This window comes from Podarcis tiliguerta (assembly GCF_965153285.1).
Source record: "Podarcis tiliguerta genome assembly, chromosome: 2".
NCBI lineage: Eukaryota > Metazoa > Chordata > Lepidosauria > Squamata > Lacertidae > Podarcis > Podarcis tiliguerta.
Genome location: NC_139535.1, coordinates 93285570 through 93311271, shown reverse-complemented (window position 1 = coordinate 93311271; position 25702 = coordinate 93285570). Strand labels below are relative to the sequence as shown.

The window sequence follows — 25702 nt, the reverse complement described above, 5'->3', positions numbered from 1 at the left end:
TGGAGATGCTGAAGGCAAGCTGTGTACTCAATTAAGTTGTAGCTATTTTTGCCAATAGAATTCTGGTTAGGACCAACTGGTCAGATTTCAAGCCCTGACTCACAAGATCAAACTTCTGAAAACCCATGAGCTAAACTGCCTTCTCTCAGCTTGGAGTCTCTCCACTGGTGAGCTCCAGTGGAACATTCGGAAGTCACAGTGGTGGGAAGAAGCAATCACTCTTAAGACTTGCACTGTTCTTTCCCCAGTGAAAGATTAGAACTACACTCTGGTTCCTCATTCCACTTGCAATGCTGCCAATGGAAGCACCAATCATAGTGTGTTATGTCAGCTTAAAAGGTAAAGGTACCCCTGCCCGTACGGGCCAGTTGTGTCCGACTCTAGGGTTGTGTGCCCATCTCACGTAAGAGGCCGGGGGCCAGCGCTGTCCGGAGACACTTCCGGGTCACGTGGCCAGCGTGATGAAGCTGCTCTGGCGAGCCAGCACCAGCGCCGCACACGGAAACGCCGTTTACCTTCCCGCTATAAAGCGGTACCTATTTATCTACTTGCACTTAGGGGTGCTTTTGAACTGCTAGGTGGGCCATGCGATCGGCAAGTCCTAGGCACTGAGGTTTTACCCACAGTGCCACCCGCGTCCCTATGTCAGCTTAGTGGCCAATAAAACCCATGGGGAGGTTCTAGCTATATGGGAGGGGATAATCCTTGAATCTTTATGGATCACACACAACTGAAATACTCCTAGTTCACGATGTACACAACAGAGACGGGTCTCATTCACCCTGGCATATTTCCATTTTTTAAAAAGTGCTTTATTTTCTTAATTCCCTTTCCTTATTAGTGTTCCCTTAAGTATGCCACTCAAATCCAATGTACATTAGAAATTATCAAAGGTAACCACCCTTCAATCTAGAAGCCCCCAAATCCCACGGTTATTTCAGTTCTGCTGCCCCAGAGTTCTGAAACAACGGATGACCTCGTGCTTTTTTCTTTTTTCAGATTCAGGGTTTTATACACCTGAAGGAGGTAAAGAGGTTACTATTCTTCACACTGAACAGTCCCGGAGTGCGAGCAACTTCTGAATTCAAGTTGTGTGATGTCTGAAAATGCATGAATAAGGGTACAGAACACCTGCCCTCCTAATGTTCGTGCTCCAAAATGTTCATGGTCAGAAAGCTTCACTGTCAAGCCTGGGTCACTTCTATTGTTTGGTCACAGGCATCTATTACTTCTGTATCCTCACTGGATGATCCCAGATGTTGGCAGTATGCTGTCACTGCCATCCAACAAGGCTTCACTGACATGGCTCAGTTCCTCTTCAAGGCTATTCTCTGCAGAAAAGACAAAGATGCATTTTGTTAAGACCGTGCTTCATTTTATGTTTTCACAAGTCAAATCCCACCTGTGATTTTAAGAAAGAGAAATGGGAGATGAGGTTCCATGAAGACCAACAAGACATTCCTTCAAAAGGATTAATGCTTGAGGGAAAGTGCAGAAGCAAGGGAATGATGTTGGCCAGAGGTTATAGCCTTCCCTCATGGGATGAAAGCCATGATAAAGGAAAAGTGAGACTAGCCATATTCATCAGAGATTAAAGAGATGCAGGGATCCCCATTCCACTTCCCACCAGAAGGAACTCTGCCCCAAATGCCCATTGTCTTGGTGGTGCAGAAGGAAGCAGGTGGTCATTCCGACCTTTGCCACTGGCCACAGGACTAAGAGGCACCAGGTAGTTCCAGGACACCAACCACCATTACAAGGACACTGGCACAAGATGGCCATCGTGGCCCCAGCTGGATAGAAATGCCTGACACTGCTCACCTGCATCCTTCAGGTTGGGGAAATGATGGAATCCTTCCAGACCAGCAGCCAGGAAGACTTGGAGAACATGTGTCTGTGGACAGGAATGATAAGGAAGGATTGGTCAGTCATATTCCAACTTGTCCCAAAGCATTCAGGGAAGCCCCTGAAGATCTCAAAGAGCAGAAGGACCCTGGATGGATGGAGATGGTCCACTGCTCAAAGGTAGAGTTACATCCAAGCTTTTATATGTCCTGACCCTTGCATCTCTGGTTAAAAGGATCCTCCGGGAAGACAGTGATTCAGGCACAATAGACAGTACTGGCAACCCGCCCCCTTTTTTAAAAAAATGGGTGGGCTGTATTTAGAGGAAGATGTTGGGTGTTGAATGTTTTTAGAAACTTATTGTAGAATCAGGTAACTGGTTAATTTAACCTAGTGTTGTCTACTCTGAATGGCAGCAACTCTCCAAGGTCTCAAGCTAAGCTCCCAATATCCTTTAAAGAGAGAGAGAGAGAGAGAGAGAGATGCCAGGGATTGAACCTGGTACTTGCTACATGCAAAGCAACAAACTCTGCCGCTAAACAGTGCCCATCCCCTAAATGATGAGTGCTGGGTCTTAAGCCTGCTCAGCTTGTTTCACAAAATCCAGCCACAGTGTGTGATTGCTCCTCTGAGGTTGCAGTTCTCCCCCACCTACCTGCAAGCCAATAAACACCAGAGAGAGTTTCCTATGCTGCAATTCCTGGAGCAGCTCAGACAGGCCCAGTACTGCTGTGTAATCAATGCTGCTGACGTGGGTGCAGTCCAGAATGATGTTGCACAGCCGAGACTCTGAAGGTAATCGAGAAACAGCGTGCTCAAGAAAGGGCGAACGGAGACAGGGCAGCTACTCATACCAAGAGAGTTCTGGCCGATGGTCAGTTTCAAGCCGTGACCCCACTAACTACAAGCTTCTTTGACCCTTGGGCTGCACTAGTCCTCCCCACAGCTGGTGTGTTAGGAGAAAACAGGATATCCTGAGACTTGGATCATTCCTCTTTATCTGGCAGCAGGTGGGAACTAAGTACCATTAACATATAGCACCATTAACAACTTCCCGCTTCCGCCTTCACTACTGTCAAAATGCAGCACGGCAGGTTAGTGGCCCCATGAACTCCCAGAGCAGCTGGAATCCTAAAGTGCTGGTACCCCCATGTTGCCTGCTTTATCAGTTTGGGTCGAAGAGAGGCAAGTCAGAATTCTCCCACATTTGGAACATGCTGTATCTCCCTATGCCAAATTACGAAAGGATGGAGTTTGATTCCTTATCGGAATTCATGGGTGGGGTGAAGGGCTCAAGCATAGACCTCACTTCTTTTTCCCCCAGAGGCACCTGTAGGGCCAGGAATATTAGGTCCTCTTGAACAGATCATCATCTCCTCAGAACAACACTTGTGTCCCTAAGGCACAATTCTATGCAAATATTATTGCCCCCAAGCGGTTTGGTCCTTTTGTTCAGATGGCAAGAGGCCTTCACTTCTGGGGCCAGTTCAATTCCTCACAGCCAGCACCACACCAGGAGCTTTCCGTTCTTCATTTTACCTGACTGAGTCCGTTTGCGCACTGTATCCCTCAGGAACTCAATGGCTGGGAAATACAGGCCACCGGCAGGCTGTATAAACAGTGTCTCCTGCTCATGCTCCAGGACCTGCCAGAAAGTGCCGTGAGGAAAACAGGATGAGGCTTTGTTACTGTTCAGCAATTTCCCCCCTTCCTTTCTTGAAAGCCAAAGGAAACATGCCCCAGAGGCTCTCATAGCAAAGGGATGTGCAACACCTATTGTGCCTATATTAGATATTTCAGCCATATGGGGGAAAATGATTGGGAGATGAGGAGTGGGATATAAATGTATATTAAAAAATGCTGCCTTCTTCACTGTGCATTGCACAAGGCAACCACTCTTCAGTTTCAAACTCCAAGAGGCTCACAAGCAAATTGTAGCAATTGGATACAAAAAAATATTTATTTATTTTCTATTACAGTATCACAAATATTAGAGCTGTACTGCAGTAAACCTGTTCTGTGCTTTATGGGTTTCCTTCATAAGCTCTTGCATTCTGACTCAGTGGGATCATAACAAACCTTTATCCGTGGCCTGGCAATGGGGTATAGCAGGAGAACACCTGAGACCATCACGCCTGCTATGATTCCATACTGCACCTCCCAGAAGCAGAAGCAGAACGTTACACACAGCGGCACCAGGTCCAGCCCTGAGAGAGAAGGGGGAGGGGAATGACTATGTAGGACTCAGACTTTTCCAGTCCTGCAGCAAGATGGCTGCCGCAGAGCACAGTGAAGGAGAGAAACAAACAGCAAAATAAAACTAATAATAATAACAATAATAAATTATTATTTATACCCCGCCCATCCAGCTGGGTTTCCCCAGCCTCTCTGTGTAGCTCCCAACAGAATATTAAAAACTTCCCTAAACAGGGTTGCCTTCAGATGTTTTCTAAAAGTCAGATAGTTTTTTATTTCCTTGACATCTGATGGGAGGGCGTTCCACAGGGCAGGTGCCACTACTGAGAAGGCCCTCTGCCTGTAACCTCACTTTTCACTGTGAGGGAACCGCCAGAAGACTCTCAGTGTCCGGGCTGAACATTGGGGGTGGAGATGCTCCTTCAGGTGTACTGGGCCAAGGCCATTAAATAGTTGCTTCTTACCAACGAAGATGTCACCAAGAGATTTTACCTCATTCGGGATGGGACTGAGGCAACTAGGAGGTCATATAATGCAATGTTCTATTTAGACTTGTACCCTCTCCACCCCGTAACAACTCTAGATATACCATTAACCAAATCAGAGCCCATGCTGTAGCATAAACCAATAAGCTCAGGGTGAGCTGGGTGTTTGTAAGGGAGACCTAAAAACTGTTTGTGAATCCCCCCCCCCCCAAGCCAGGCCTTGGCGTACGCATTTTAAAAACTGCATTTTCCTCTAAGACAAAAAGCATGAGCTAAGCAGTCCTCTCTGTAACAAAAACGCTGTAAGAAACCCAGAGCTGAGAACAGTAAAGCTTTTCGCTTCCCAGATCCAAGATAACCTAGTCCTGGTACATTGATTTGCAACATACTTCCGGGAACAGAGACAGGGAACGAAAATCAACATTCTATGTAAGAATCTGTGAAGGGTGAGAGGAAAAAAGGGGTTTGAAAAAAGGATAAAACCTGCTTGTAAAATGTTTGCGGTGCGGCCTGTCTTTTGTGAACTGAATAACACAGGTGCCTCTGCCCCCCCCCCCCCCCCGGATGTCAGAATAAAACGCTCTTTCTCTGGATTAACCCCTTGGTGTCGTTTGGCTCCTTTTGTCTCTGCTCGGGTGCAACAATTATTCCTACCCATGGATTAAAAAGGCTACACTTTCCCCTGTCACATTATTGCTGTATATAATTAACTAAACCAGAACCCATCCCAGATCATAAAAATGGGCTAGACAGCTTTCTTTCCTACCAGGAACCACATTCTCCTCAGGGGTAGTCTGTGAAGGGCTGCATGATGGCAGCGGGTGAAGCCAGAGCCAGTGATTGGCAGAGCCAGGGGTAAATAGTCTTCTGGGTGAACTAATTCAAAATAAAGAACACCCCAATTCCATTTTCACTATGGTATACCTCAGACTGCAAGGGTTTGACGGGGTTAGTTTCAGCTAGCATATAGAGAATTTCATTTTATTTTTTAACCTGTGCTTCATCAAATAAGTGGTCTCTTTACATTCTTTTTGTCACGTTTCTGGACAAAGAGAAAAACACCAACAGGCAGATTTGTGGTGATGAAAAGCTGGACATTGGTTCTGAAAGGAAAGTATAGCTATTTATTTCTGCTTTTGGAAACACATGAAACTTTGGTAGATACTCCATTTGTCCAGCAGATGCCAGCATCCTTTAAGTTGGTAACTTTCCATAACCAATAAGATAATATTCTTTTTTTAAATGTGAAAGGGACATCACAGAGAGATTTTTCAAATTCAGGGAGTGCTACCATGGGAGATCATGGAGTGAGGAATATATGATTTCCCAGAAGTATCTATGAAACAGGATTCTCAATTCCTGTTCACAGAGCCGGAAAAGTTACAAGAATGAGGAAACATTCTCTGTTTTATATATTTACAACAAACTACGTTGCTCTGCTTCAGCGTTACTATTTGAAAGCAGCCTACCCAAGAACTCTGAACACCACATCCAAAAATGCTCTAAGCATTTGAAAAGTTATGAATATCAACTCAAAACTCCTTAGATTTGCATAACTCTAAATCTGCTGCTAAAAATGGGGGGGGGGGAGGCAGAGAAAAATAAGGTATGGCTATTAGTGCAAATTATTAAAAAATTAGAAAGTCAGAAAATTGAATTTATGAATGATACTTTTGTTAAAGTCATTTGAACTGCACAGCACATTTTAAAGAATTCTAACTGGGTCCATTATTGTTAGGAAAACATTACAGGATCCCCGACTTTTCAGCTCTGGAAAGAAGAGGACACATTCATGCTCATACTTTTAACCTGCCATAACGTGTAGAAGATCCTGGCATCAAACATAGGAGCCACAGCACAGATGATGACAGCTGCCAGTGCAGCCTTGGGAATGTAGAAGAAGACAGAGGTAAGGAAGGCCAGAGACAGTAGCACCAGGACCCCTGTGGAGGAAACAAGGAAAAGTGAAAAAACAAGGGTGGCATTAAAATAGCACAGTGAGCCCCTCAGAGTTCTGTATCCCCACTCAGATACGAGTCCTCGATAACTCAGCAGGCACAAAGACACCCTTCTAGCTCCTACCTGTGATTAGACCTCCGGCAGGAGTACAGACACCTGTCTGCGCATTCACTGCTGTCCTGCAACATAAACAAGCTTTGCGGTTACGAGAACAGAAAACAGCCCCCTCACTTTCCTAGACTCATTTAAGGGACTGTACTCAGCCTAGAGACAATAAGAGCTAATGATTACCATATTAGCCCGAATATAAGCCACACTCTCCCCCCCCCCCCCCAATTCTGGCTGTGGAAAGTTAAAGTGCGGCTTAAATTTGTGACCTTACAAAAATTGCTGCAGTCAAGCCACAGCAGCCTGTGAAGTAGAGGGTGGTGGGGAAGAATCTAAGAAGTGGGGCCACAAGTGAGCGGAGCAAGGTGGGCGTTGTACATGAGGGGAGAGAGAGAGAAACTTCCCCTCAAGAGCAGCCCAGGTTTGCTCTCCCCCTCCCTCCATCTTTCTCTCCAGCAGTGCCTGGATGCCTTGAGCGCGTGAGAAAGTGCCTCAGACAGACACACACACTTATATTCGGGTATTGTCTTTTTCCCCCTTGAATTTTAAAGGTGTGGCTTATTTGCGGGAATGGCTTATATTCGGGACAATACAGTACTTCACACACTGCCCCACACAAGCAAATATTTATTTATCAGTATGGATTATCCGCCCAGCTCTTTTGAAACAAGGGCATCTTTCTAGACACCACCGAGAGGGATGAACGGCTAGCAAACCTCGGATTCGGTCTCAAGCATTACCTGCAGCCTGCACTTTTCATTATTTATGTGAAGATGTTATATACTGTATTTTTCGCTCTATAAGATGCAGCAGACCTTAAGACGCACCTAGTTTTTGGAGGAGGAAAACAAGAAAAAAAATATTCTGAATCTCAGAAGCCAGAACAGCAAGAGGGATCACTGCGCAGTGAAAGCAGCAATCCCTCTTGCTGTTCTGGCTTCTGGGATAGCTGCGCAGCCTGCATTCGCTCCATAAGACGCACACACATTTCCCCTTACTTTTTAGGAGGGAAAAAGTGAGTCTTATAGAGCAAAAAATACGGTACTCCACTTAAACTAACCCTAGTGGTCTCTTGAAATGGACTGCAATATACGTCAATAAAAAAACAAAATAAAGCCCATACAGTAAAGACATAAAGGGAGCCCAAATTGCATATCCGTTATGCAAGTGGGAAAAATGAGTCCATAGCAAATGATTTTGCACATGCCCATGCACTACTATTTCTGCGCATGCAACCTGCACTACTATTTAAGCTGAGCCACTGGGCAGCTAAGTATCATCCACAATAGGAGCCACTCACCGGCCAAAGCTACCTGTGACAGGAAAGGATGAGATGAAGGATCCTAGGAAGTTGGTGAAACCTGGAGGCCACAGAGGGAGAGAGGTTAAGGAACATAGGCAGAAAAGATGTGGAGTCCTGCTTCTTTGGCTTAGGGATGAACCAGGAACGCTTCAAACAATATATGGAAATAAAGCCATTTTCCTGTATGGGAATTTCGGTTCATCCTTCCCAGACTCATCCCCAACTCCAAAGTGGAAGGGCTCAATCCCACCCAGCCAACAGCATCCAATCCGTTCGTGCAAAAATCTTACCCATGGCCAACAGCTCCTGGTTGGGGTCAATTTGGTAGTTATTTTGAGAGGCTAGAATGAAAAGGGAAATCGAGAACACACGTTAACACCGAGAAACCTAAAAATTCTGGTGTTCTTAATGGGTAAAAGCTCCACAAGGCATTGCAAATGTGTAACAAGAAAAACAGAGCCTGGATCCACCTAGCAGGACCCAAATCGTGGTTTTCTGCTCCCTGCAGTCTCTTTTCTACTTAGAGTTCCACTACCTGAACAAAATTATTCTTTTTGCCTTTCTAGGTAAAGGAATCTTACTCGGGGAATACTTTTAGGTTAAGGAATTTCCCTAATTTTAATCCATGGATAGGAAACCTGTGGTCCTCTGAAAACTGTTGGATTTGAACTCCCGTAAACTCTGGGCAGCATGGCCAATGGTCAGGGATAATGGGATTTGTAGTCCAGTAACACCGAGACAGCCACAGGCTCTCCATCCCTGCTTTAATCCATGGTTCGGAAAGAGACAGAGAGAGTGAAGAACACCTAGGTGGGGATGGGATGCCATCTCGAGGTGCCCACTGGATGGGAACCATGCAATCAGTTCTATTGGGGCAGTCAACCATAGCACTCCTCTCTGTGGGATTACCGTATATACTCAAGTATAAGCCGACCCGAATATAAGCCGAGGCACCTAATTTTACCACAAAAAACTGGAAAAACTTATTGACTCGAGTATAAGCTGGTTCACCACACCACAAACCTCCTTGTGGGCCAGAGTACATGTGCATGTATGCGGCAGAGGGGGCTTCTCTCTCCCCCCAGCCCCTCCCGACCCCCTGCCTACTTAGGGTGCTGCCAAGAGGCAGAGGCTGGTGGCAGCAGTGGCGGAGGAAAGCAAAGGCAGGGGAGGAGGAAGGAGAAGCCCGAAAAAACAATCACTCGAGTATAAGCCGAGGGGGGCTTTTTCAGCATAAAAAATGTGCTGAAAAAGTCAGCATATACTCGAGTATATACGGTATGTCAAATGGAAACAGATAATTTCCACATTGCTGGGTGTCAAGGGGGCTTTATTGGCTAGGTAACAAGTAGAATATAAAATATGCCTGAAAGATAAATGTTGCAGCTAAATTTATCATCACTCCCTCCTCCCTACAAACATACAGTGGTGCCCCGCAAGATGAATGCCTCGCAAGACGGAAAACCCGCTAGACGAAAGGGTTTTCCGTTTTGGAGGTGCTTCGCAAAATGAATTTGCTATGGGCTTGCTTCGCAAGACGAAAATGTCTTGCGAGTTCTGCGGGGTTTTTTCCCCTCCCCCCCTTTTCCCCCAGTCCCTAAGCCGCTTAACAGCTGTTCTCTAAGCTGCTTAACAGCTGGTGCTAAGCCGCTTGACAGCTGATCTAAGCGGCTTATCAGCTGATCCACTAAGCCGCGAATAGCCTTTTAGCAGCTAATCCGCTAATCCCTTAATAGCCTCTAATCCCTTAATAGCCTCTAATCCCTTAATAGCCGCTAATCCCTTAATAGCCGCTAATCCCTTAATAGCCGCTAATAGCCACTAAACCGCTAATAGCGCTAATAGCGCTAATAGCGCTAATCCGCTAATGGGCTTGCTTCGCAAGATGAAAAAAGCCGCAAGACGTCTTCCGAGGCACCACTGTATTGTCCTTAGAAGGCAACAGGTTTTCCCAAACCCAAATCCCATAAGCTGCCATGTGAATTTTCTCCTTGACTAGAGAAGCTGAAAGATTTGAGGCCCCATACCAAAAGCTTTGGCAATAGCAACCGTCTCCAGAAGTCCCATCAGAGGCACCACAGCCAAACCAGCTCCCATTTTCTGTAACGGGGGAGAAAAGAGAGAGGATGGCTTAATTCTACTACAAAGGTCACTTGTACCCAACAAATGAAGCTTGCAGCAAACATAGATGGCACCTCAGTATTCTTACCATGGCATCTGATCAACAAACACAGGACAACACAGGAGTCTACCCGTAGTTCAGGCTATTCACTCAAAAAGTACCAGTTTTAAACAGCTGTGTGCTTACCGTCAACTATGGTTTCCAAGGAAGGCACCGCCTCAGCACAAGAGAATGGGAAATAGTTTAATTCTCATAAACTTTACCTAATAATTTTCTATTATTGTATATGAAATTTACAGGACACCTTTAAAACTCCTTCGACGTTGCCTCAACAACTCTGCGAGGCAGCTTATGCAAAGCATAAGGTTTATTTGCTTATTTATAGAGCTATTTATATAACACCATGTCATAAAAATATATCAGAGTGTTATACAACAATAACAACACCATACAACAAAAGCATGCAATTTAAAAACAAAGATTAGCAGATTCAGTCTGGATCATGTATGGTAGGTCCAGGAAAGCATAAATTACTTGCTTCCTTTCCACCATTTCCAGCAACCAGAATTAGAAGATCGAGCACCTTCAAAGATCGCAAGAACTTAGCAGAGGAGCACAGTGCCAGCTTCCACCAGCACAGAGATGCACAAATGCAAAGGACTGCAGGCTTCATGTGCTGCTCAATTTAGTACAGGGACAGAAAGGATTACTTTCTCTGCGCACATGAAAATACCCCAAGAAAGAAAAGAAGAGCTGTAGAGCAATTCTATGTAGGTTCCAAGCAACAACTCAAAAGGATTTGTTCTGAGTTTATAGAAAAGAGAGGATAGATTTGAATTTGCAGTAGATATTCAGATTAAATTTTTATATTTTGTTGTTGCTAAGGAAGGGTTTTTAAAACCAATATTTTTCTAAATACCTCTTCTTAACACATTCAGAGGATTGTGTTAAAATGTTGCTGTCAATTATTTCTTTTTAGCTGTATTCATAACTAAATTGGCGGTAGTTTTAATTGTGATTATTGTTGTGAACTGCCTTGGGTTTTTTTTGGGGGGGGGGTGTTAACTACAAAACAGGGTGTTATATCGGCATATAAACCTATGGCAACAACTGAAATACCGACCTGCACCATCCCTCCAAAGGATACGGTTCCATTGGGCGTGACCTTGGAGAACGGTGGCAGCTGGAAGGATGGGAGTCCCTGGGGCGTAACCCCTGTGAGGGTGAAGGGCTGGGAGCCTGTTACCTGGAAGGAGTAGGCCACAAGACCAGCAAACAGGACCACAAGAGCATTACGGACTGCAAGGAAGAGAGTGAGACTCTTATAGCAAAGCCGTCATCCACTACCCAACGGTGAGCATAAATGGTAGACATAGAGGATAGTTGAGGCCATAAGCAACAAGGACCAATCTCTGTGAGGCCATGAATACACTCCTGCCTAACCATTTGGTGTAGAGACCCAATACACAAAGAGTGGGAGTTCCCCATGCTTAGATTACCACCAAGTTTTAATATCTGCGAGGTGGAGAGAGACCTCAAAGCGTATAGGCAGCTTCTGGTGACAGCTCCCACGTTTTTAAAAATTATGGAGAGATTTGCAATAGAAATTCAAAGGTAAATAAATTTTGTTTCCACAGTCTGAAAATGCAATTAGGAAGAACCTCAACTTTCTCATGAGGTTTAGAAGACCCTCTTGTATCCTCTATCTATCTTCTCCCCACCAATTCTCCAAATGTTCTTTCTTAGTAATGCTCTTTCTCTCTCCATGGCCTACCTGCTGCCTCTGTGATCCTGGGCTTTTCACCCCAGGACCACTTCTCAGCAGAGGTGGAGGAAGGAGGTGCAGTGGGTGCGGGTCACCCTGGGTGTTACAACTGAGAGGGGTGACAAAATGCTGGGTGGCACTCACTGCAGGGCCTGCAGTGTCTCTCCTGGGAGGCTTGGGCGCACGCAGGCTCCACACTGCCCAAACGGTCCGCCCGCTGCCTCCCCCCCACCAGCTGTAGGGCAGCTGAATGGGAGGAGGCAAGCAGACTCCAGAGGCCCCGCCCCTATGGGCAGCTCACGCCACCCCAGGTGCCTGAACAGCTTCCTCCACCGCAGCTTCTAAGTACTCAGCCATCCTTCATGTGAGATTTTTAAATCCAGCCAAACTGACAATACTCCCTTCCCTCACAAGACTGCAACCAATTTTTTATTTCCTAAGCATCTAAACCACTCTTAGCCATCGCACCACTTTACACAATTGGGTAAAGTCAGGTCACTTTACCCATGAAAAAATAAGACAGATAATTCAACATACATTACAGCACACCAAGCTGTGAAAGCAAAGTGCTAAAAAAGCCTAGCTGATAGGGTGGGATAGACAAACCTGTAGCTGTTGTCCAGACAACAAGCTGGCTGATCCTGACAGACAACGGTTCCATCCGGTTGGCCTTAGGGATGCTCTTTTTCATTTGTTGTAGCCCCGTAAGTGCTGTCAGGCAGAACAGCCCAAGAACAGCATCCGCAACCCTGCATATAAGTTATAACAATCGTAGCTGAATTGAAAGGGGCCTCACTAAAACAAGGGGAGAAACCAAAAAAGTGGCCTCCATCACATCTGCTTCCTGAAAATGGTCCCTTCCTACTGAGCCAAAGGATCTGGGCATGAGGGACATAACAGCCAGCTTAGCACTCACCACATAAATGTATGAGCCTCTCCTTAGCCCAAATTAAAACTTCCCTGACAGATTCTTAATTGGCTGTGGGAAAGATGCAAGATTTGAGGACCTGAAAAGTTACATCCAGATCCACTTTCATTCATTCCTCCAAGAGGTACATGCACATTTAGCATTGTTGCTCATAGACTACAGGCATAATATGGCAGATTCAGCTTCGTGCAAGAACTGCAAGCCCAACTCTGCGCACCTTGGAGACATTAAATGCAATACATGCAACAAGTGCACCCAATTAAAACATACAGCTCAGGAAGGCAATATGCCAGGGATCCTCTCAGTTGCTATAATTTTAGGACTACTCATCTCAGCCTTCATTACAAAAAATAAAAGAAAGCCTTTAGCTCTCAGGGATGAGGCAAAAGACTTTGCTCACTCCTGCCCCCCTCAGCTCTCTAGTAACAGCACCCCACTTTTCAGCTCCATCACAGAATCCCATGCCACCCCAAACCTCCAATGATGTGAAGTTGCATGACTACAAATCTCATGGAAATTCAATAAAATAAACTGCTTGTGCAGTCCAAGGGCATCTACAGTCATACCTCATGTTACGTCTGCTTCATGTTACGTTCTTTCAGGTCATGTCCCACGGTGACCCGGAAGTACCGGAAAGGGTTACTTCCTGGTTTCGCTGCTCGCGCATGTGCAGACATGCAAAATGACATCACGCGCATACACAGATGCGGCAAATTGCAACCCGCGCGTGCGCAAATGCGCCGCTGCGGGTTGCGTTCTTTTCATGTTGCGAACGGGCCTCCAGAACGGATCCCGTTTGCAACCAGAGGTACCACTGTATTATTCCCAGAGGTATCCTACGTACCAATTCTCTATTTATCATCTTGCTACTTTTGCAGACTAAAGATCTTGTAGAGAGAAATAAACAAGGACAGACTTACCTTGTCTCTCCAATTCTGCAGAATGTGTAGTACACCTGAAGGATAAACTGGCGTGGAATGTTCTGCAGGCCCAGGAGCGTCTATGTAAACACATTTTAAAGTCACAAGTCAGGATGATGAAAAAAAATAGTGTGTCTGCTCTCTCTCTCTCTCTCTCTCTCACACACACACACACACTACAATGAAGCTGCAAAAAGTGCATACTTGTGTCTCTGTAAGTGTTGTTGTTGTCATTTCTATACTGCCCTTCATTCGAGGATGACAGGGTGGCTCACAATATAAAAACACAAAAATACATACCACAGTAACAAACAATAACCCCATCACATTATATTTGGCCTATTGTGTTTCCTTTCAGGAAAGACATTAAATGCCTCACAATAATATCTGAGGTGCTTCATGTTACCTGCAACAAAGGGTCTTACATGTCCTGGAAACTTTATCCTAAAAATAAAGAGCTCTGTTCTTTTCTGCCAACACTGAATAAAGTGTGATGGTATCTCTGTGGGGAAGCATGTAAGACAAGGTATGTGAATGATAAAATCAGATTTCTGGGCTCAGAAGTTTTACACAAACTTCCAAGTTAAGTCTCTGCCATCCACAAAAATAAAAATCAAGAGATGTCCAGACAACCTCTGCTAAATTATTTGCCCATACTACAACAAAAGATGGTCTTTCACCTGAGGAGGCTTGCTAGCTCTTGCCTACCTTCTGTGGAAAGCCTTCTGTGGAACAAGGAGCAGAGGCTTCTCTTTCAAAGGTACTTCTTGAAACGGGCTGTTGTTGCAAACACAGTTCAGCCAGTGATTGCTATCATCTGCTGCTGCTGCTGCTGCTGCTGCCTGCCCCTCACCCCTGTGAATAGCTGACTGTGGCCAACCACAAAGGAAGCATTGATGCCACATCAGACTGAACAGCGTTTTAAAGATACTAGCTGGAACATGGTAGGTGGTTCAAGCATTCACACATCCAAAAAAAGCCCCAAATCTATGGCAGCAGAAGGTGGGGTAAATCGGTCCAGATAACTGTCCATTTCAGTACTCTGGGCAGTCCATGGCCCCTTTGCTTCTAAAACCAACACCATGATTAGCCGAGATCATAAAAAAGCTGGTTAGGCCCTAGTTAGTTGTCTCTGTTTCTGGTATCTCTTGCCTGGCAGAGGCATGAATCTCTTAACATTTGCTGCAGGGCTGTGAAGGCAAATCAGTGGGGTTGTCAGTGGCCAAAACAGGGGATGCCAGCTAAACAGATCTGCCAGCTGCCATTTAGTCTTTGCAGAATCCTTAGGTTCCATAAATTTAAAACAGAAGGTGGGGAAGAGGAAACGATGTAACCCAGAGGTGGTAGAAAGGGACTTAATCCCATGGATTGTTGCATAAAAGGTAGGAAAAGAGAGGGCAGAATGTATAGCATGGGAAATAGTTACAATTCCAGGTTCTCACAATTGCCAGAGTTTTATCAACAATTCCTAAGTTTTATCAACAACATAAGCATTTTTGAGCCAGCCTGCTTCACCCTTGATTAGCCCTACAGAGCTCTCCTTCAACCCTTTAGCAGAGATCTAATTACTTCAACAGGCAAGCCTGGCCTCCATCCTATACTTACAGAATGGGCAGGAGAGTTTTACAAGCAAGAAATGTCACTGCTGAACCTGGATTGCTGGATAAAGGCCAAGTGAGGGAAGGAAACCCCTTACCTTGACTTGATTGAAGCCAATGGTGACTGCAGCAGCTGAAGTAAACCCTTTAATGACAGGATAGGAGATAAAGTCCAGGAGAAAACCTGCCAGGAATGAAGAATCCCTATTAAGCCTTACAAAGACCGGGCGCAACGGACTTACTTCACTGAACATTATACTCCATTCAGTCCATTCAGAACTACCAAGCTCCTCAGTCAAAAGCTATCCATTCATCAAGGATGCCAACACACACATAACGAGACAGAGGCAGTTGCAGTATCCCACTCCCCAGTATCCTTCATTTGGCTTTGGTTTGGCCAACAAGGGTCTATGGTCTGTGCTCTTTGAGCCACCTAATGCTCCACACCAGAATTGAGCCTACTGGATCCATTGCTCCGACAGTCACTGGAAACTTTTGTCTGTCATTTGGTTGTCTCTTGCCTTCCTAGAGCCACAGGTCCTTCATTTCCTGCCGATCCCAAGCACTATTAGCAGGGGCAGCTGGACAAAGCCGGGAAGAGGCAGGCTGTTCTCATCTAGTGCTGCACAAGACATTCATATAGGCAGAAACCCAAGTTTAACTAGTGCCCTTGCAGCTACAGAACTAAGCAAGGAAAAGAGAGATGAGCTGAATGTACGATACTTTTTAATTTTCTATGTATTTTCTTCTGCAGCGTTTTATTTTAAGTACTGCTAGTCCCCAAGTTTGAAAAAAAATGAAGGTTAAAAACAAATCTGTACAAAATGGGCACGTTACTCTCTTCCAATAAACACATACATGTGCACACATTGAAAAACAAAAACCTTGGATAGTAACAGATAATCTATAGGAAACAAGGTAGGATTACAAATTACTATAATTCAATGAGCTGTCAGACTTAAGACTGCAATCATATACCCTCTTATTTGGGAGTAAAGCCGCACCAAACTCAATGGGACTTACTTTTGAGTAGATATCTAAAGTCATAGTATTGTAATTAATAGAGGGCTGCGGTCACAGCATTATGTTCAGCTCCAACTATCAGAATCTTGTGGTAGACAACCAGTGATAATCTGCCCTGTCATCTCTCCAGTTCTGCCTCCCTGTTTGGCTATTATTAGCCATAAGCGGGCTTGAGGGACCACTTATTTGACCAAACATAGCACCAGCCAGGTCTTACCAAGATGTAGCAGTCCCATAGCTAACTGGATGCAGCCCGAGAGGAAGGTGAGCAGGATGGCATAGGAAGGGTCATGGAATGCGTAGGACGAAACCAGTAACGACATGATAGCTGTCGGGCCCAGTGTCACATCTTTCGATGTCCCCAGGAGGCAGTAGACAAAGCAGCCCATGAAGGAGGAATAGAGGCCATACTGTAAGGGAGGAAGGCAGGCAATTAGGGTCTGAAGAAGAGCAGAATCAGGGAGAAAAAGGCTGTGAATGGCTAAGAAAAGTGTAATCCTTGTCATACATAAAGGTCTTATATATGTGCTGTGTACATTTTAACTTGTAGTGTGTGTCAACACTTGTATCAAATGAAAAAATTAAAGAAACAAAAAGGTGTCTGTTTGATAACTCGGCAAAACACTTTTAAAGGAGGATGTCTGAAAATTTATTATCTTGGAACAACAGGAAGAAGCAGAATCAAACAACTGTAAAAAGTATTTCAGAGAACTGGTAATTCCCGCTCATTGACCTTTGATTTACTCCAGGCAGCCACAGTCTGCTAGAGACTCTCGGAGCTCATTAACTCTAAAGCTGCTCTCCTCTGGAACTGGATCTATATTTTTCAATCAAAAACGGAAAATGAAATATTCAATAGATGCTACACTAAGGCAACTAAAGCTTCTGGGTCAATGGTCTCACCTGCACTGGGAGGCCAGCCAACGCAGCATAGGCAAGAGCTTGTGGCACAACAGTCAATCCCACTGTCAGTCCAGCAACGAGATCAAGCTGCAGCCACTGCAGAGAATATTTGGGAAGCCACTTTAGCACTGGCAGCCTCTTCTGGATTATTCCGTAGCATCGTTCCCAACACACGTGGCTTCTCTCTGCCATAGCTGGAATCAGAGTAGTTCAGGCCAATTCACTTGGGGCCCATCACACCAGTCATGATCAAAACCTCTTGCAGGCATATCAAAGTCAAGAGAGCAGACCAAGGAGAAGGTCATCTCACATGCTCATTGCCAAGGCACATCAGACAGATTCCCAAACAGGCAATAGGAGGCTTCCGATAATACCTGGGGGAGAGAGGGAGAAAAAGGACACCCACCGTTCTAGTCATTCAATTTCAAATATTAATGAGGTATTGAAACCTAAGTGCCTGCTTTCTTCCCCAAAAGACAAGTATTGCTATGGAATCTTCTCATTCATGCTTGTGAAAACAAACCCAAGAAGTGCTGGGCGTGTTTTAAGATGAAAACTACAAACAAGAATACAAAACAAAACCAATTAACATACCCTAAGATAACTGAAGTGCCAAATTTTAGTACAATACAGGAAAATATGATAATGGGAAAGCAAAGAATGAGCACTGGGCTTGACAAATTATGGGCAGCCTTCCTTGGGAAGCAGGTAAATCTTTGCTTCTGAAGAACAGACAACTCTCGCCTCCATTCTTAAGGAAATCTCCATTTTGCCTCAAGAAGCGAAGAGGGCAAAGCCAGCTCTAAACAGCTTACTGACCCAAGCAACTGTACCACCCACCCACGCTAAGGTTGCACACCATAATATATTGGGAGCCGAGTGCACAGCAATCAGACTGCATGCTTCAGTTTGTGTGGTCTGCCATGACCTCGCAAAAGAGGAGGGACTGTGTGGTTGTTACTTCATGTAAACAGCGCCATCAGGGGACAGCTCGGTTCTAGTCAACGGGGTTATTTGAGGGGAACTTTTTAGTATGTCCGCTCAAGCTGTTTTTATGACTTGGGAGGTGATCCTAGGTGCGCTGTCTTGCAAGTAAACCCTTTTGAATGCAGAGGGGCTTATTTCTGAGTGAACGCACACACACTGGGGCTGTAGATGTTGCATGCTGCTTTACCTATTATTTCAACCGGAAACTCATCCAGGAGTAAATGCCCTTTCCTCCTGGATTAAACAGCTGTTCTAACACACATATATAGTTGGTAACATTAAATAAAAGCATACTGTACCGCTGACCAAGAAGCCTCATTTCCCTTACCACAGGTATGGGGCCTGTGGCGACAAGGAAAACACACTCTGTGCATACCCAGAGTTTACACTCTCACGTTCTAGAGCCAGCACCGAAAACGGGGCCTGGGGCTAGGCTACTCCTCAGCTTAAGCCACAGCGATGCCCCAAAGCAGTTAGTAGGTACGAGACCAGAAATAACTTAGGACTCTTCAGGGCGGAGGGGCACCATCACCAGACTCGGCAGGGAGAGGGAGGGCTTGTCTGGTTTTAAAACGAAAGCAGGGAAAAAAAGGAGAGGAGTCTATTTGCTCCTGCTGCATAAACAAAGGAGCTCCAGGGTCACAGCTTCCTCCTGGTAGTCGAAGGGTCCCTTCTGCTTTTCCCCCCAACTCCCAGGCTAGACTCACCCACAGCAGCGCCGGCAGAAGGCACCGAGGAGCACGGAAATCCCAGATCCGGTCAAAGGCGTCTCATGTGATCCGGAGGTGGAGCCAGGCGGCGGCTGGCCCTTTTCCCAGCGGCGTTTAGTCTGGGAAGGGGAGAGGCGCGCGCTCTGCCCGGCGAGGAAGGGGCCTGGGCGGGTGTCTCGCCATGCTGCTGCCTGCGCGGAGATGGGGCGCGCCGCCGCTGCTGTTTCTGCTTCTGGGTCTCTGCTGCGCTCGGAGGGATCCGGGCAGACCTCGCAACGTGCTGCTGATCGTCGGTGAGCGAGCAGATTCGGGGCCCAGCCGGGGTGCTGCTCTCTGGAGATGAAACCCCCTGAAAAGCCAGGCACCCGCGACGCCTCCCCCTGTTCCCCACTCAGTTCGCCCTTGCGGGAAATAGCCCTGAAAGCTCCGAGGAGGGGAGTGGGAAACTTCGGGGAGGGGCCGGACTTGCGCCCCGCCCCGCAAACCCAATATGGACTACTAGGCGTCAAGATATGTCCCACAACCACCATTCCCTTCTCATGCCCCTCTTGGTTGGGGCACTTGGTGCACCAGTCAGACCTTGTCGTTGCCAACTTCTTTTCAGCTAGGGCTACTGTGCTGTTAACAGAATTCAACAGGCGCAGCTGTTCCCAGACTGGAGATGATAGGCCTGAGTTCTGCTGGGGGGCTGGGAGGCCTTGTGGTGGACACTGAAGAGCTAGACGGGTATTAAGAGATACTGGGGTTTAGCTCATAGCTGTCATCTTTCAGATTTGAAAATATGGGATCAGCAGCCTCACCTGTCCCGGGGACAGTCTACGGGATATCTAACAATCCGGGATAGCAGCGGGAAATGGTGCTGGAATAAGGGAATTTCCCACAAAAAAAGGGAAGGTTGACAGCTATGGTTTAGCCATAGGTAGCGTACGTGAGTCAGTATGTGATGATGATGATGATGATGATGATAATAATAATTTCTTATTTATACCCCGCTCATCTGTCTGGGTTTCCCCAGCCACTCTGGGCTGCTTCCAACAGAATATTAAAATACAGTAGTCTATTAAACATTAAAAGCTTCCCTATAGAGGCTTGGACCTATGCCTGCCTGCTTTAAAGCATACCCTCTCACATTTCTCCAATGAAAATAGGGATGTCCTAAGAAAAAGGATCAACTTCTGTAAATCCTGGACTTTCTCTGGAAAATAGGGATACTTTGAGGGTCTGTCTACAGGATTTGGTAATACAGGCCCAGCATTAACCAGGATTTTGTGAGATTTGTGGTATCCGTTTCCCCTTTTTCTCCTGCTGCAGTTCCTCCTTTGTTCCACAAACTGATTCATATGGACCTGTTGGGTGGCTCAGATTCCAGGGTTGACGTTTCCACTGTGACTGCATGACTCATTTGCTCAAGCATCTGGGGGTAATGTTGCTTATGGGTACTTCCACACAACAATTTATTCAGGACTCAAGTTTTTGGTTTTTGCAGAGGCCACACGACATCATCCTCATCAAAATGCTGTTCTGTAATATCTTCTCATTTAATCTGGATTTACAATTTTAGCAAAAAAAAAAAAAAAAAAATCCATTAAGTAAAGAAAAAAAGAAACGGTAAATCCAGATTAAGGGCAGGGATGGGATTTTGATGAGTATAGTGTCATGTTATTGCATGCATCCACAATAAAGGGTGCTGTGCGGAAGCACGCTGTAAATTGCTTGAGTTTGGGGTGCAGCACAAATTCAGTTTTGTTAGGAAGTTGGGCACTGCTTGAGCTGCAGAACTTGGCCCCAAACCCCCAGCTACCTGGTTCATAGCTACCGTTGCTCATAGGCAACAGTGGTGTTGCAATGGGATACTGATTTCACAGCTTGACCTCTAACCCTTCCATGGCAGCTGACGATGGTGGCTTTGAGAGCGGCGTGTACAACAACACGGCCATCAACACCCCAAACCTGGATGCCTTGGCCCAGCGCAGCTTGATCTTCCGGAATGCCTTCACCTCCGTCAGCAGCTGCTCCCCAAGCCGGGCCAGTATCCTCACAGGCCTGCCTCAGGTAACACTTGCTGGATGGCAATAAGGGAACTGCTTGCTCGGTCCTTTTCTATCACCTTGGAACTCCCTTTCCTTCCTGCCCTGCTCATATTGTGAATGGTTCTCTCTTATCTACAGCACCAGAATGGGATGTATGGGCTGCACCAGGATGTGCATCACTTCAACTCCTTTGATAGTGTTCGGAGCCTCCCCCTGCTGCTTAGGCAGGCAGGGATTCGGACAGGTAAGCTGGTGGGAGCAGGAGAATTCCTCCCTGCAAATTTACCTGCAGCTCAAGATACCACTCGTCTTCTTCTATAGGGAATCTGGGAAGGGAGCCTCCATACCACATGGTATGATCCAGGGTAACCACTAGCTCCCAAGTGCATCAGAGCGCTGGCGGATTTTTATGTGATCTATTAGCTTTTCCTTGCTATTGCATCTGACTGCTGGCGTTTGTCTGCTTCAGGGATCATTGGGAAGAAACACGTCGGGCCAGAGGCTGTGTATCCCTTTGACTTTGCCTACACTGAGGAGAACGGCTCTGTCCTGCAGGTGGGGCGGAACATCACCCGAATCAAGCTGCTCGTTCGGAAGTTCCTCCGCAGCCAGGAGGAGGAGAGGTAAGAACCCATCAAATGGTGCTGGTATTGCATTGATCACTACCTGCGTAGACCAGGGCACTCCGGTACACACAAATGGAATTTAAGGATGCACAGCCATCAGTCACAGTCTACATGTTTGTTGCAGGGAAATTTACGCAAACCTGAGAGGCGGTAAAGAGAGCTTAGGGGGAAATGGTGGGATAAAAAATCAGCACAGAGGGTCAGAGAAAAACTGAAGGGAGCAGAGGCTGAGGGCTGCAGTTAGCAGAAAGAGGAACCTCAGCAAAGCTGGAGAACGCCCAGAGTACTTTTGCTAAAGTGGTGGAGGTGATGTTGTCTCAGGCGTTTGAGTGCATTCACACCACCTGCTTTTTCAACTGGCAGGCCTTTTTTCTTGTATGTTGCTTTCCACGATCCACACCGCTGCGGCCACTCCCAGCCCCAGTACGGAGCCTTCTGCGAGAAATTTGGCAATGGAGAGCCTGGAATGGGCTGGATCCCAGACTGGAAACCCCAGCACTACAGCCCAGATCAAGTGCAGGTGAGACATGAAATGTGAGATACAAGAGGAAGGGCGGGATACAGATTTAATAGGTCATTAACTAAAAACACGTGGGCCGGATTCAGCTACCCGTTCCACTAGCAGAAGCCGTCACGTGGGCTCCTCTCTCTATGTGCACCTCTCCCCATAACACCGCATAGGGGAGGGGAGGGAGATTGTTCAGCCTGGCAAGCAGAAATGCATGTGCTGATGGATCAATCTCCATAGCGCTGCATTGAATTCTGCCCTTTTCTCCTCTGCCATGAAACGCCGGGAACACATGCAGCATCCTCTAGCCCTCCCCATTGCCATATCGGGAGTTGTGCAGCAGATCATTTGCGCCCAATGGAGGGAGGTTAGCCATGGCCATTGCAATTTCTAGGTAGTTTTGTGGGCCTTTATTCCCTTGGTTTCCCTTCCTGATGTAGCTTCTGGTAACAGTTGCTTTTCTCCCCCTTTTCTGCCCTCAGGTCCCATATTTTGTACAGGACACACCAGCTGCTCGTGCGGATCTGGCAGCTCAATACACAACCACCGGGCGCATGGATCAAGGTAGGGTGGTTATTGAATCAGAGCAATCCTGCCTGCAGGAGTGGAGGGCAAGGCTGGAGATGCAGCGCTCTTGAAGCAAGAGTGAGAGCTTAGGTGTGTTTCAGGGAGAGTCTGGTGCATTTTTGCACCTTTGATATACCGTGTGGCATCTCTTGTGCTTAAGGACCTAAGGGAGTCCTTCTGGAGGAAGGGGTGGCAATCAAGTTCTCTTCAGCACAGGGATGCATGTGGCCTCCAGGTACACACGTGTGCTCAAGTTGCTCTTTAAAATCCTGGAAATCCCAGTGATGTGTGGAAAGAAAGCACCAAGCGACTCCAGACATTATATCTATGAATTTCATTATCTTCAGTATTTGTGGTTAGCAATATCCAGACTTGGCTGCCCCAACTGAGTGAAAATATTTCATGCTGAGCAGCTGGATGAGCTGCGTTTGGCTGCTGGAAAGCCTGGGGAAGCAAGTCCCATTCCAGTACAGTGGTACCTCGGGTTACAGACGCTTCAGGTTACAGACTCCGCTAACCCAGAAATAGTACCTCGGGTTAAGAGCTTTGCTTCAGGATGAGAACAGAAATCGCGCGGGAGGCCCCACTAGCTAAAGTGGTACCTCAGGTTAAGAACAGTTTCAGGTTAAGAACGGACCTCCAGAACGAATTAAGTTCTTAACCCGAGGTACCACTGTAATTAGATGGTGGCGATGAAGCTCCCATCTGATCAGAGTGGTTCATGGTGCAGACAGGAGTTGTTGGTGAAGGCTACAGGCCTTTGGCGCAGCACCCTCAGGTCTCTTTCTGTGGCACATGTAGGCATTGGTCTTGTCCTAGAGGAGCTGAACAACGCTGGCTTCCGCAACACTACCCTTGTGATCTACACTTCTGACAACGGTATCCCCTTCCCAAGTGGCAGAACTAACCTGTACTGGTCGGGTACGGCTGAACCCCTCCTCGTCTCCTCGCCTGAGCATCCCGCGCGCTGGGGACAGGTTAGCAGTGCCTATGCCAGCTTGCTAGGTGAGAGCCACTGAGTTATCGACTTCTGTATTGACGTCGGGGAAGTGTGAGGCAGGGGAGGGTTTTGAATGTGGGGGAGAGACTTTGGGGGTGTCCAGACAACTGCGAACTGGCTTCCATTTGCACTCATTTGTTCTGTGTATTTATTTTTAATTTACATTTATTTTTTATGCTTATCCAAATCTATACAAAAGTTCATACCCAATACAAAGTATATTATTATAATACACCATAACAAAAGAAACACTTTAAAAATATAATCTAAAAAGGAACAAAAACAAAAAAGAAGAAAGAAAATAAAATAAGATTTTAAAAGACTTCCAGTTCTATGTCCTTCAGTTACATATAGTAGTCACCTATTAAACTCCCAACTATTCTATTTTCTGTAAGCCAATATTTTTTTCCAATCTTCATTTTTTAAAATATAATTTTTATTTCATTTTTCCATTTTTAACATCTAAATATTCTAATATTTTTTTTTCCCAATCTTCAAATCCAGATATTACAAGTTCATTATCTTTCGAGCAAGAAGTCCATAAAAAGTTTCCAATCTTTGATAAATGTGTTTTATTTACTATGCATACTGCTGGATTGCAAATAAAATCTCTAAAGTAGTTTAACAATAACAAAAAGCCGTTTACACCGGGTTGAATTGTGCATTTTAAATTGTTGATTTTTATTGTGTTGTTTATAGTCATTTTAGATTGTACAACTTTTGGGGAGGAATTTCTTCTTTTAATTGTGGGATTGAGCCGCCTACGTTGGCAGGGCTATTTAAATAAATGTTGCTATTATTATTGTTATTGTTATTATTATTAATGGATGCTTGATGTTTCCCCTTCCCCTCTGTAGACATGACCCCCACCATTCTGGACTGGTTCTCTGTGCCGTACCCCAGTTACAGCCTCTTTGGGAAGCGGATGGTGCAACTGACTGGGAAGTCCCTGCTGCCAGCGCTGTCTCTGGAGCCGGCGTGGGCCACAGTGTTTGCAAGCCAGAGCCTCCACGAAGTGACCATGCACTATCCCATGCGGGCCGTGCAGCGGGGGCCCCTGCGCTTCATCCACAACCTGCAGAACCGCACGCCTTTCCCCATCGACCAGGACTTCTACGTGTCGCCCACATTCCAGGACCTGCTGAACAGGACCCAGGCAGGGCAGCCCACGCACTGGAACAAGACGCTGCATGGCTACTACTACCGGGAACGCTGGGAGCTGTACGATCACAGCCTCGACCCCACGGAGAGCCGCAACTTGGCTTCTGACCCCCGCTATGCCCAGGTCCTGGAGGAGCTCAGGGGGCTGTTGCTGAAATGGCAGTGGGAAACGGACGACCCCTGGGTGTGCGTGCCCGATGGCGTCCTGGAGGATAAGCCCAGCCCCCAGTGCCGACCGCTGCATAACGAACTGTGATTTCCACCCTCTTCCCTTTTGTGGTGGCTGCTAGTTCCTCATTCATATGAGCAGTGCTAAGGAAAGCTCTGACTTGCAAAGGCTTGCAGTTTGCAGAGCTAAGCACTGTTGCGTTTGCAGCTGTGGGAAGAGCTGGAGTCAACAAGACGAGGGTGGTTTCTTATGTGCCTGCCTTCTTAATTGCTGCAGACATATCAACCGTCTTAGCCAGCCCCCCCATTGCTGCCAAAGGGAATGATGTCGCAAGTGCCTAATGGAACAGCCAGCAAATGCTTCTCTACACAATTGGGCTGGTCCCATCCAGGCTGTGATTTGCACATTCAGAAACAGTGCCTTTTGCAGCAACGTGTACAGGAATGCGTTAGGCCTAGATCCGGTTGAAAAATTTAGGAGAGTACACCGTACAGTCTTCTCAAGAGGATTGCAAATGGTGGAGTCACTTAAAAGCACCCAACTCCAAAATCTGCCAGTAGGTGGAAAGCTAACATGCAGTTCCTCTCCATGAATTTCAGACTGCTACAGGCCTATGAGACAATTCTAAACAGTAAGTTTGAAAGAGCTTTTTATGCGGCTCCTACTGAATATTCAACCAACAAATAAAGCAGTAGATTCCTTAATTGAGCTGATATCCCTTCCCTTGTTACTATGGCAATGACAATCACTAGAATGTCTTCTAGTTTCTCCCACACTTGCTGTTTGTCT

General features: G+C 46.2%; 2 protein-coding genes across 2 annotated transcripts; one reads left to right on the top strand and one right to left on the bottom strand.

The window, feature by feature from the left end:
- Positions 1-790: 790 nt before the first annotated feature.
- On the bottom strand, positions 791-18947 carry SLC26A11 (solute carrier family 26 member 11). Its single transcript, XM_083430382.1, has 17 exons — positions 18850-18947; positions 17156-17529; positions 16470-16662; positions 15328-15413; positions 13632-13711; positions 12390-12532; positions 11142-11317; positions 9924-9996; positions 8187-8237; positions 7894-7954; positions 6609-6664; positions 6329-6469; positions 3925-4052; positions 3385-3490; positions 2501-2634; positions 1822-1894; positions 791-1331 (listed from the first exon to the last, which is right to left on the bottom strand). Exons 2-17 carry the CDS (start codon positions 17345-17347, stop codon positions 1240-1242), a joined length of 1785 nt encoding a protein of 594 aa, XP_083286508.1. The 5' UTR covers positions 17348-17529; positions 18850-18947; the 3' UTR covers positions 791-1239.
- Positions 18948-19009: 62 nt separating this feature from the next.
- On the top strand, positions 19010-25621 carry SGSH (N-sulfoglucosamine sulfohydrolase). The gene is made up of 8 exons (XM_083430383.1): positions 19010-19145; positions 20744-20904; positions 21021-21126; positions 21352-21505; positions 21872-22028; positions 22499-22580; positions 23385-23588; positions 24441-25621. The coding sequence occupies exons 1-8, from the start codon at positions 19034-19036 to the stop codon at positions 24998-25000; spliced, it is 1536 nt and encodes a 511-aa protein (XP_083286509.1). The 5' UTR covers positions 19010-19033; the 3' UTR covers positions 25001-25621.
- The last annotated feature ends 81 nt before the right edge of the window (positions 25622-25702 follow it).